The sequence below is a fragment of the Mus musculus genome, chromosome 11, assembly GCF_000001635.26.
Source record: "Mus musculus strain C57BL/6J chromosome 11, GRCm38.p6 C57BL/6J".
In the NCBI taxonomy this organism is placed as follows: domain Eukaryota; kingdom Metazoa; phylum Chordata; class Mammalia; order Rodentia; family Muridae; genus Mus; species Mus musculus.
The window spans coordinates 29,883,838-29,895,882 of record NC_000077.6 but is presented as its reverse complement, the minus strand read 5'-3'; the positions used below and the strand labels follow the sequence as shown (position 1 = coordinate 29,895,882).

Sequence of the window (12,045 nt, the reverse complement as noted above, 5' to 3'; positions counted from 1 at the left end):
TAGATGTCTCCAGTTTCACTGCAGCTGCATCCTGTGAGGTGAGGTGAGTTGGACTGGACTGGTACTCTAGTTTCCTGTGATCACAAAAGGTGGACTTGAGATCCAGTATACAAAGTCGTGGTGTAACATTGGGTTCTGTTGAGAGGGAAGTTTTACATCCAACTTATTTTGTAGTTAGCTACTTGTGTTTCTGTTCTAACCTGAATTAATATATTTTTTGTCAGACTTGTTGACCTGTTCCCTTGGGAGAAAATAGTAGATTAAAGTTGAAAATATTCTTCATTGTTGTTACCTTCTTAGAAAGACTAACACACCTTGGCTTATGTATAGTGTTTGGTCAGGTTTTGGAATTCCTATTAAAGGAAATTTAGCTAACTCGCCTTTATGTCATGAGTCTCTGAGTATGGAGGGAATAGTACTTTGGAAAGTAAACAAACCAAGCGTTAGAGGATGTTTTCATAACAATTGCAGTCAGAGAGACATGCCTAAACAAGGCATATGCCAAGCCCTAGCACGAAGCAGTGTTGGGTCTCTTGCTGGTCTGTACATCCTGCTTGTGCATGTGGTAGACTGCTGCTACTTTTGAGGGCTGTCCACTCTACAAGACAGTCCTCTGCTCAATTAAATGCTGTTAAGTTTAATTTGTCTAACCATTTTCTTTTAGCAGTACTGAATGTCACATGGTATACCTATCTGATTTCAGTGACTGTGCCCCTTTGGTCTGTCATACTTAATAGTTAAGGGCAGATTGTTAGTTTAGTGAGAATTTGTTACTGGTGACCTAGCCATAAAGCTTGGCTCCAGGTCCAAACACTTGCAAGATTAAAATTAAAAGAGAATAGCTACATGCATGCATGTATGCGTGCATGCATTTGTGTGTTCATATATATGTGTGTGTATGTGTGTGTGCATATATGTATGTGTTTGCATTCGCATGCATGTGTGTGTGTGTGTGTAAAAAGGAATCTATTTCCAGTTTTGCCCCAAATAGGAGGGAATAATTCTCAGTCTACCTCTGCTTTTCACTGTAGCACTGTTTCTATGGAAAGATCAGAACAGAAGTCTGGATTTCTGCATATCACTGGGCTGTGTCTCACATGCCAGGAATCAGGGTGACTGCTTTTACTCCAGCATGGTATTTCTGTAGGGAGCTGGAGGTGAAAAAGACAATCTTCAAAAATATTTCTAAATGCGTAGAACTCAGTTACAATGTGAATCTAGAATGTTTTGAGAGAGGCTCCTTAATCAGTATCACATAGTTTATTCTTCATTACAGTGTCTTGGTGCCAGCAGGAATAATTGGTTTTTTATGATTAACTTCAAGAGATTATTTTAGTGGCTAAAGACTTATTTACATGTGTTTAACAGGGTTTTATAGTCTTCAAAAATCATTTCACCTACATTGTCTTAACTGACTTCACAACAAAACCAAGGCTGTGCTGCTAATTTTAGAAAAGATGAGATAACAGTTACAAGTACTGAAACCTGGCTGAACTCAGATGCTAAAACGGACATGAGGACTGAATCTCTGCTCTTCAGAGCTCTCTGGAGTTCACTGTATCTTCTTCCTGGGTGATAGGCAGTGATGGCTGGGTTCTTTTTCTGGCCCTGACAATTGACTCGCCCTCCCTCCCTTCCTTTCCTCCTCCTCCCCCTCCCCCTTCTCCTTCTCTCCTCCTTCTTCTTTTCTCCTTCTCCTTAATCTTCCCCTTCTCCTTCCCTCCCTCTCCTTCCCTCCTCTCTCTTCTCCTTCCCTCCCTCTCCTTCCCTCCTCTCTCTTCTCTCTCTGTTGCTTGATAGTTTCTTTTTTCCCCCAACATAGTGGTTTTGATTTGGGAATTTTATACAATGCACCCCAATCACAATTACCTCCCATTCCTTTCTATCAACACTTTACAGAACGTGGCTCATCCTGGAATCTGCTTTTTAATGCCCAAAACAAAACTTATTCTAAAGCAGTAGCTTAGATGGACCTTGGACATGTGTGTTGTCAATACTCACAATAGGCGACTTAGCTTTCAAGGTTGGCAAGCAGGTATTTTCTGTCTTCAAAATGGAACTAGAACTCCCTGTAAACTGTCTCATAGTTCTTCATAGAGAATAAAAAAATAGTGCTAGCTGGTATGATTTCAGTTCTTTGGAAAATTGAAAGTTTAAGAGTTTGGGGAGCCTTTTAAATGGTTTAAAGGTTGCGGATGATCTGGTCCAGGTAAATGGCTTCTTTCATACTTTCTGTTACTTCTCAGGGTATTTGTCCACATTGATATATAACTAGCCATTAAACACACTCCTAAGTTTTATAATTCTAATTTTTATTGAAAAGCTAGCTCCAAGTGTTTTGTCAACAATGTGAAGACTTCCAGAAAATTTGATTTAAAAATTATCCTAATTGTCAAAAGTTGTTTTCCACAAGTGGAAATTTTTAATGGATGCATCAGTTGTACTCGGAGACAAAGGGGAATTACTTGTCTGCCTGGGCTGAGGGTAAGTAACCTCGAGGGCAGAGGGCCTGTCCTGACTGGTTGTTAGAGCTTGGTTCTCCATTTTCATCCCCTGTAGCCCACATTAGCAAGGGTAGAGTTTTGTGATTGCATTGGTCTCTGAAGAACATTTAATTTCTTGGCAGATTTTTGATATTTCCTGGGATCCATATCAGCCAAACAGAATGGTTAGCTGCGGAGTGAAGCATATAAAGGTACGGTAGCTTTTCCTTTGGTATCTTGCTTTTTTTTTTAAGATATTTTCTTCACTTACATTTCAAATGCTATCCCCAAAGCCCCCTATAAACTCCCCCCCCCCCCGCTCCCCAACCCACCTACTCCCGCTTCCTGGCCCTGGCGTTCCCCTGTACTGGGGCATATGATCTTTTCAATACCAAGGGCCTCTCCTCCCATTCATGGCTGACTAGGCTATCTTCTGCTACATATGCAACTAGAGACACAGCTCTTGGGGGTACTGGTTAGTTCATATTGTTGTTCCTCATAAGGTTGCAGATCCCTTTAGTTCCTTGGGTACTTTCCCTAGCTCTCATTGGGGGCCCTGTGTTCCATCGAATAGATGACTGTGAGCATCCATTTCTGTATTTGCCAGGCACTGGCATAGACTCACAAGAGAGAGCTATGTCAGGGTCCTGTCAGCAAAATCTTTCTGGCATATGCAATAGTGTCTGGGTTTAGTGGTTGTATACGGGATAGATCCCTGGGTGGGGCAGTCTTTCCTTCTGTCTTAAAGTCTGGATGGTCTTTCCTTCTGTCTTAGCTCTGAACTTTGTCTCTGTAACTCCTTCCATGGGTAGTTTGTTCTCCATTCTAACAAGGAGCGAAGTATCTACACTTTGGTCTTCCTTCTTCTTGAGTTTCATGTGTTTTGCAAATTTTATATTAGATATTCTAAGTTTCTGGGCTAATATCCGCTTATCAGTGAGTGCATATCATGTGTGTTCTTTTGTGATTGGGTTACCTCACTCAGGATAATATCCTCCAGATGCATCTGTTTGCCTAAGAATTTTATGAATTCATTGTTTTTAATTGCTGAGTAGTACTCCATTGTGTAAATTACCACATTTTCTGTATCCATTCCTCTGTTGAGGGACATCTGGGTTCTTTCCAGCTTCTGGATATTATAAATAAGGCTGATATGAATATAATGGAGCATGTGTCCTTATTACAAGTTGGAACATCTTCTGGGTATATGCCCAGGAGAGGAATTGCTAGATCTTCAAGTAGTACTATGTCCAATTTTCTGAGAAACCACCTGACTGATTTCCAGAGTGGTTGTACCAGCTTGCAATTCCACTAACAATGAAGGAGTGTTCCTCTTTCTCTACATCCTCACCAGCATCTGCTGTCACCTGAATTTTTGTTCTTAGCCATTCTGACTGGTGTGAGGTAGAATCTCAGGGTTGTTTTGATTTGCATTTCCCTGATGATTAAGGATGTTGAACATTTTTTCAGGCGCTTCTCAGCCATTGGGTATTCCTCAGTAGAGAATTCTTTGTTTAGCTCTGTACCCCATTTTTAATAGGGTTATTTGATTTTCTGAAGTCCATTTTCTTGAGTTCTTTATATGTATTGGATATTAGTTCCGTATCTGATTTAGGATAGGTAAAGATCCTTTCCCAATCTGTTGGTAGTCTTTTTGTCTTATTGACAGTGTCTTTTGCCTTACAGAAGCTTTGTAATTTTATGAGGTACCATTTGTCAATTCTCTATCTTACAGCACAAGCCATTGCTGTTCTGTTAGGAATTTTTCCGCTATGCCCATATCTTCGAGGCTTTTCCCCACTTTCTCCTCTATAAGTTTCAGTGTCTCTGGTTTTATGTGGAGTTTCTTGATCCATGTAGACTTGAGCTTTGTACAAGGAGATAAGAATGGATCAATTCTCATTCTTCTACATGATAACTGCCAGTTGTGCCAGCACCATTTGTTGAAAATGCTGTCTTTTTTTCTACTGGAGGGTTTTAGCTCCCTTGTCAAAGATCAAGTGACCATAGGTGTGTGGGTTCATTTCTGGGTCTTCAATTTTGTTCCATTGATCTACCTGTCTATCGCTGTACCAGTACCATGCAGTTTTTTATCAAAATTGCTCTGTAGTAAAGCTTTAGGTCAGGCGTGGTGATTCCACCAGAGGTTCTTTTATCCTTGAGAAGAGTTTTTGCTATCCTAGGTTTTTTGTTATTCCAGATGAATTTGCAATTTGCCCTTTCTAACTCTGTGAAGAATTGAGTTGGAATTTTGATGGGGATTGCATTGACTCTGTAGATTGCTTTTGGCAAAATAGCCATTTTTACTATATTGATCCTGCTAATCCATGAGCATTGATCCTGCTAATCCATGAGCATTGGGGATCTTTTCATCTTCTGAGATCTTCTTTGATTTCTTTCTTCAGAGACTTGAAGTTCCTATCATACAGATCTTTCACTTCCTTAGTTACAGTCACACCAAGTTATTTTATATTATTTGTGACTATTATGAAGGGTGTTATTTCCCTAATTTCTTTCTCAGCCTGTTTATCCTTTGTGTACAGAAAGGCCACTGATTTGTTTGAGTTAATTTTATATCCAGCTACTTCATTGAAGCTGTTTATCAGGCTTAGGAGTTCTCTGGTGGAATTTTTAGGATCACTTATATATACTATCATATCATCTGCAAATAGTGAGATTTTTACTTCTTCCTTTCCAATTTTTATCCCTTTGACCTCCTTTTGTTGTCTAATTGTTCTGGTTAGGACTTCAAGTACTATATTGAATAGGTAGAGAGAAAGTGAGCAGCCTTGTCTAATCCCTGATTTTAGTAGGATTTCTTTGAGTTTCTCTCCATTTAGTTTGATGTTGGCTACTGGTTTGCTATAGATTGCTTTTATTATGTTTAGATATGGGTCTTGAATTCCTGATCATTCCAAGACTTTTATCATGAATGGATGTTGGATTTTGTCAAATGCTTTCTCAGCATCTAACGAGATGAATCATTTGGTTTTTGTCTTTGAGTTTTGTCTTAGTTAGGGTTTTACTGCTGTGAACAGACACCATGACCAAGGCAAGTCTTATAAAAAACAACATTTAATTGGGGCTAGCTTACAGGTTCAGAGGTTCAGTCCATTATCGTCAAGGTAGGAGCATGGCAGCATCTAGGCTGTCATGGTGCAGGCAGAGCTGAGAGTTCTACGTCTTCATCCAAAGGCTGCTAGTGGAAGACTGACTTCCAGGCAACTGGGGTGAGAGTCTTAAGCCCACACCCATAGTGACACACCTACTCCAACCAGGTCACACCTATTCCAACAAGGCCACACCTCCAAATGGTGACACTGCCTGGTCCAAGAATATACAAACCATCACAAGTTTGTTTATATAGTGGATTATGTTGATGGATTTCTGTATATTAAACCATCTTTGCATCCCTGGAATGAAGCCTACTTGATCATGATGGATGATTGTTTTGATATGTTCTTTGATTTGATTAATGAGAATTTTATTGAGTATTTTTGCATTGATATTCATAAGGGAAATTGATCTGAAGTTTTCTATCTTTGTTGGGTCTTCATGTAGTTTACGTATCAGAGCAATTGTGGCTTCATAGAATGAAATGGGTACAGTACCTTCTTTTTCTATTTTGCGGAATAGTTTGAGGAGAACTAGAATTAGGTATTCTTTGAAGGTCTGATAGAATTCTGCACTAAACCCATCTGGTCTGGGCTTTTTTTGGTTGGGAGACTATTAATGACTGCTTCTATTTCTTTGGGGGATATGGGACTGTTTAGGTCATTAATCTGATCCTGATTTAACTTTGGTACCTGGTATCTGTCTAGAAATTTGTCTATTTTTATCCAGGTTTTCCAGTTTCGTTGAGTATTGCCTTTTGTAGTAGGATCTGATGGTGTTTTGGATTTCCTCAGGTTCTGTTGTTATGTCTCCCTTTTCATTTCTGATTTTGTTAATTAGGATACTGTCCCTGTGCCCTCTAGTTATTCTGGCTAAGGGTTTATCTATCTTGTTGATTTTCTCAAAGTATCAGCTCCTGGTTTGGTTTATTTTTTGAATAGTTCTTTTTGTTTCCACTTGGTTGATTTCAGCCCTGAGTTTGATTATTTCCTGCCTTCTACTCCTCTTGGGTGAATTTGCTTCCTTTTGTTCTAGAGCTTTTAGGTATGCTGTCAAGTGGCTAGTGTATGCTCTCTCCAGTTTCTCTTTGGAGGCACTCAGAGCTATGAGTTTTCCTCTTAGGAATGCTTTCATTGTGTTCCTTAAGTTTGGGCATGTTGTGGCTTCATTTTAATTAACCTCTAAAAAGTCTTTAACTTCTTTCTTTATTTCTTCCTTGAACAAAGTATCATTGAGTAGAGTGTTGCTCAGTTTCCATGTGAATGTTGGCTTTCTATTATTTATGTTGTTATTGAAGATCAGCCGTAGCCCATGGTGATCTGATAGGATGCATAGGATAATTTCAATATTTTTGTATCTGTTGAGGCCTGTTTTGTGACCAATTATATGGTCAGTTTTGGAGGAAGTACCATGAGGTGCTGAGAAGAAGGTATATCCTTTTGTTTTAGGATTAAATGTTCTGTAGATATCTGTTAAATCCATTTGTTTCATAACTTCTGTTAGTTTCCATGTGTTTCAGTTTAGTTTCTGTTCATAACTTCTGTAAGTTTCCATGTGTTTCAGGTTAGTTTCTGTCCAGGATCTTGTCATTGATGAGAGTGCAGTGTTGAAGTCTCCTACTATTATTGTGTGAGGTGCAATATGTGCTTTGAGCTTTACTACAGTTTCTTTAATGAATGTGGATGCCTTTGCATTTGGAGCATAGATATTCAGAATTGAGAGTTCATCTTGGTAGATTTTACCTTTGATGAGTATGAACTGCCCCTTCTTGTCTTTTTTGATAACTTTGGATTGGAAGTGGATTTTATTCCATATTAGAATGGCTACTCCAGCTTGTTTCTTTGGACCATTTGCTTGGAAAATTGTTTTCCAGCCTTTCACTCTGAGATAGTGTCTGCCTTTCTCCCTGAATTTGGTTTCCTGAAAGCAGCAAAAAGTTGGGTCCTATTTTTGAGGCTAGTCTGTTAGTCTATGTCTTTTTATTTGGGAATTGAGTCCAGTGATATTAAGAGATATTAAAGAAAAGTGATTTTTACTTCCTGTTACTTTTGTTGTTAAAGTGGGATTGTATTCTTGTGGCTGTCTTCTTTTAGGTTTGTTGAAGGATTACTTTCTTGATTTTTCTAGGGTGTAGTTTCCATCCTTGTGTAGGTGTTTTCCCATTATTATCCTCTGAAGGGCTGAATTCATGGAAAGATAGTGTGTGAATTTGGTTTTGTCATGGAATACTTTGGTTTCTCCACCTATGGTAATTGAGAGTTTTGCGGGGTATAGTAGCCTGGGCTGGCATTTGTGTTCTCTTAGTGTCTGTATAACATCTGTCCAGGATCTTCTGGCTTTCATAGTCTCTGGTGAGAAGTCTGGTGTAATTCTAATAGGTCTGCCTTTATATGTTACTTGACCTTTTTCCCTTATTGCTTTTAATATTCTATCTTTATTTAGTGCATTTGTTGTTCTGATTACTATTTGTCTGGAGGAATTTCTTTTCTGGTCCAGTCTATTTGGAATTCTGTAGGCTTCTTGTATGTTCATGGGCATCTCTTTCTTTAAGTTAGGGAAGTTTTCTTCTATAATTTTGTTGAAGATATTTACTGGCCCTTTAAGTTGAAAATCTTCATTCTCATCTATACCTATTATCCATAGGTTTAGTCTTCTGTGTCCTGGATTGTGTCCTGGATTTCCTGGATGTTTTGGGTTAGGATCTTTTTGAATTTTGCATTTTCTTTGATTGTTGTGTCCGTGTTCTCTATGGAATCTTCTGCATCTGAGATTCTCTCTTACATCTCTTGTATTCTGTTGCTGATGCTTGCATCTATGGTTCCTGATTTCTTTCCTAGTGTTTGTATCTCTAGAGTTGTTTCCCTTTGGGTTTTCTTCATTGTTTCTACTTCCGTTTTTAGATCTTGGATGGTTTTGTTCAATTCCATCACATGTTTTGTTGTGTTTTCCTTTAATTCTTTAAGGAATTTTTGTGTTTCCTCTTAATGGTCTTCTACCTGTTTAGCAATGTTTTCCTGTAATTCCTTGAGGGGTTTTTGTGCTTCCTCTTTAAGGGCTTCTACCTGTTTATCAGTGTTCTCCTGTATTTCTTTAAGTGAGTTATTAATGCCCTTCTAAAAATCCTCTGCCAGCATCATGAGATATGATTTTAGATCTGAATCTTGCTTTTCGGGTGTGAGTACACTCACTGTGGTGGGTGTAATGGGTTCTTATGATGCCCAGTGGTCTTGGTTTCTGTTAGTAAGATTCTTTCATTTGCCTTTCACCATCTGGTAATTTCTAGTGCTAGACGTTCTAGCTGTCTCTGGCTTGAGCTTGTTCCTCCTGTGATTCTTTAGCCTCTGTCAGCACTCCTAGGAGACCAACTCTCTCCTGTGTCCCAGTGGTCAGAGCAAGGTCTCCTCCTGCAGGAAAGGTGCACAGAAGTCATGAGCTCAGATCCACCTCCTGATTCCTGGAGTCAGAGCCCTCCCTGGAGGCTGACTCTTCTCTGGCAGGGAAGGTTTCCAGGGGTCTGGGTCTCAGCTCTGTCTCCTGTCTGAGGATGAAGGCCCAAAGGGACCCTGTCCAGGAAGCTCTGTTGCTTCTACGGCCCACATGCTCCCCTGCGTAGTTCTCAGTGAGCCCAAGATTCTGGGTGTGCTAGGGCCTGCCTTTGTCCTTTGACCCTGTTCCTGCTAGCACAAGACCCTCTGAGTTTTTTGGAACTGATGTTGCATTCCACTCACCAGTGATCTCAAGATCCCTGGTGTGCTAGGGAACCTGCAGCATGGAGAGACCTCTGGGGACCTTTGGGCCCTCCACCAAGATCATGACCAAGATCGGTATCTTGCATTCTTGCATGAAAAATAAATGTGTTAATACAGATGATTTTTGTATGTTTGATTTTTTTTTCCATTTTAATTTTATGTGCTTTGGTGTTTGGCTGCATGTGTGTCTGTGTCAAATCTCCTGGAACTGGAGTTACAGAAAATTGTGAGCCACCATGTGGTTGCTGGGACTAACACTCTGGTCTTCTGGAAGAGCAGACTCTTAACTGCTGAGTCACCTCTCCAGACCCTGCTTTTTATTTTTATTTTTAATTTTTTGAAGCAGGGTTTCTAGGTGTACCCCTGGCTGTCCTGGAACTCACTTTGTAGGCTAGGCTGGCCTGGAACACAGAGATCCTCCTGCCTCTGCCTCCGGAGTGCTGGGATTAAAGGTGTGCGCCACCACGCTCTGCAGTACAGGTTTTGTTTTAAAACATGGAATCTTAGAAATATCAGGCAACTTCTGATTAGTACTAAATGAACTAAACTTCCTGTCTAGCTGCTGCTAGGCACTTCACTTGACTGTCATTGTTTTTCAATCCTGAAGCATAGCCCTTATCTAAATTAATCTGGATAAATAAGACAGTGAAAATAACCAAAAACTTCAGGATAAAAACTCATTAGGATGAAGAATATGCACTATTTCCTAAAGCATGTTAGAAGTTATAATTTAAATTATATAAATAAAAAATTTTGAAGCAACAAAGTAAACGATTTGTGTCAGTTTAGACACAGTGGTGTCTCTAACCAACAGTTTAGAATATGGTAGTATCTCTAACCACTGGGTACTAAAACTATTCGGGAGTGTAATATTACTTCATACTATACACAAAAGTAAATTCTAAGCCAATTAAAGTGTGAAATATTTAAGAAAACATAGATAACTAAAGAAGTATGATGTTTCCCTGGGTGATGTTAAAAAAAATGGTTGCTTCCATGTTGGGAAGGCTTTTAAAGATCAGAAGACATCATGGGGGGAAGATAGGAGAGGTCACAGGGGAAAGCCTATGAACTAGGGCAGCTGCAGGCTTTCAAAGCCTCTTCCCCACACAGACAAAAACAATCACCTAGTTCCTATTTTATAGAGTTACAATTTGTGCAGAGGCCACCAGAGGGCAGAAGCAAACCAGACCAAGAGAACAGCTACATAGCTGGGTGCATTCCACCTTTGTCTTTACTAGAAAGTTTATCAGCAAAACGCTGTCAGACTGTTGGAAAGATGTCTTTGGATAGCTGCAGTGTGGTACATTGCCTCAACATACAGAACCTTCTATAAGGTCACCTTTTATAAAATAAAGGCCCTGGAGGACTCTTTCTTTACAAGAAACATTTAAGTAAATGTATAATTACTCTCAGGCTGTGGAAAGGTCCTCTTCCATCTGTAAGGGCAGAAAGAAGTTATAATGATAATATTGGTATGCAGATATATAAATTAACATGTACTGTGGATTTGCTCTCTCAGGAGGAAAACCATATGCAAGCAAGAATAAAGGACAAAGAGTAGATATTAATGTACTCATGGAATATAAAAACAAATCCATACCTTAGACTACGTGGATAACCAACAAAAACTAGAAACAGCTTTGGCCATTACATACATGAAAATGCTAAATCTTATTGAATATGGACTTTTAAAAAATGAATATATTAAGATCTTATTACATTGTATCTGATGCTGACACGGACTCAGTGAGGGGCTGCTTCTAAGTTTTACTGTGGATGGGTAAATTTAGTCTTTCTGACCAAAAATTTGGCAGTATTTATTGATAGCTCTAGAAATGCCAATCCTCCCTAGTCCAGTAATTTCATAATGTGGAGTTTCTCCCAAGTGGCTTATGAGGACTGTGAACCAAGAACTGATTCATTGCTGAGTAACATTCCAATAGCAAAGCCAAAGTGAAGAAAACCTGAAACCAGCTACCCCCATGGTTAAGTAAAATACACAACATTCTTATGATGCTATGTGTGATCATTGTAAGTCATGACTTAGATGGCTACTTACTGATACTGGGAAATATTCAAAATGTGTTTCCCATGGGGCAGTCTAGTCTACTTGTGGCTCTGATGTTTTTACAGAGGAGTGGTTTTCATTATGGCGTTACCATGTCATTGTTCTTTGTTCTAATTCCTTCCTTCCTGCAAAGCCATCCCCACTGTGGCACCTTCTTGCCCTGCTGGCTGCCCAATTCCCTTTCCTGCTCTTATGTTACACATCAGGAAGTGCCACCACACTATTTTACTCTCCCTCCCTAACCTCTCCTCCCACTTATGACCACCTTTCCAGTCTCATGACTCATCGGTATACATATACAAATATAACATACTAAATCTAGTTCCACATATGAGAGAAAATGTGTACTTTGTCTTTCTGAGTTTATAATATACCTCTTATCCCAGCTCTTAAGCTCCATGAGCTGCCTGCCCTCCCTCCCCAGACAGATATTAAAAAGGCATTCTTACCTTTAGCAGTAGCAGTAGAGATTGGTGAGCCTGCATCAACAGTTCATCACCAACTCTGAAGAGATGTACTGGATCAAACTCTTTCCTCACCATTGCCCCCTAAATTTTTAAAATATATATTTGTTTAGAAAATATCATTAAACATTAAATTGTTGTCTCTGAGTAAAATTAGTGGATGA

General features: G+C 39.4%; 1 protein-coding gene across 8 annotated transcripts in view; it reads left to right on the top strand.

Moving 5' to 3' along the window:
• The window catches only part of Eml6 (echinoderm microtubule associated protein like 6), a 283,002-nt gene that overhangs the window by 130,163 nt on the left and 140,794 nt on the right, over positions 1 to 12,045 (top strand). For all 8 annotated transcript variants that reach the window (XR_001779999.2, XM_017314517.2, XM_017314513.2 and 5 more), the window contains one exon: positions 2,627 to 2,695. Coding sequence is in view for 7 of the 8 variants with exons in the window: in XM_017314517.2 (XP_017170006.1) it covers positions 2,627 to 2,695 (69 nt within the window). In the remaining variant the exon portion in view is untranslated. The remainder of the gene's footprint in view (positions 1 to 2,626; positions 2,696 to 12,045) is intronic.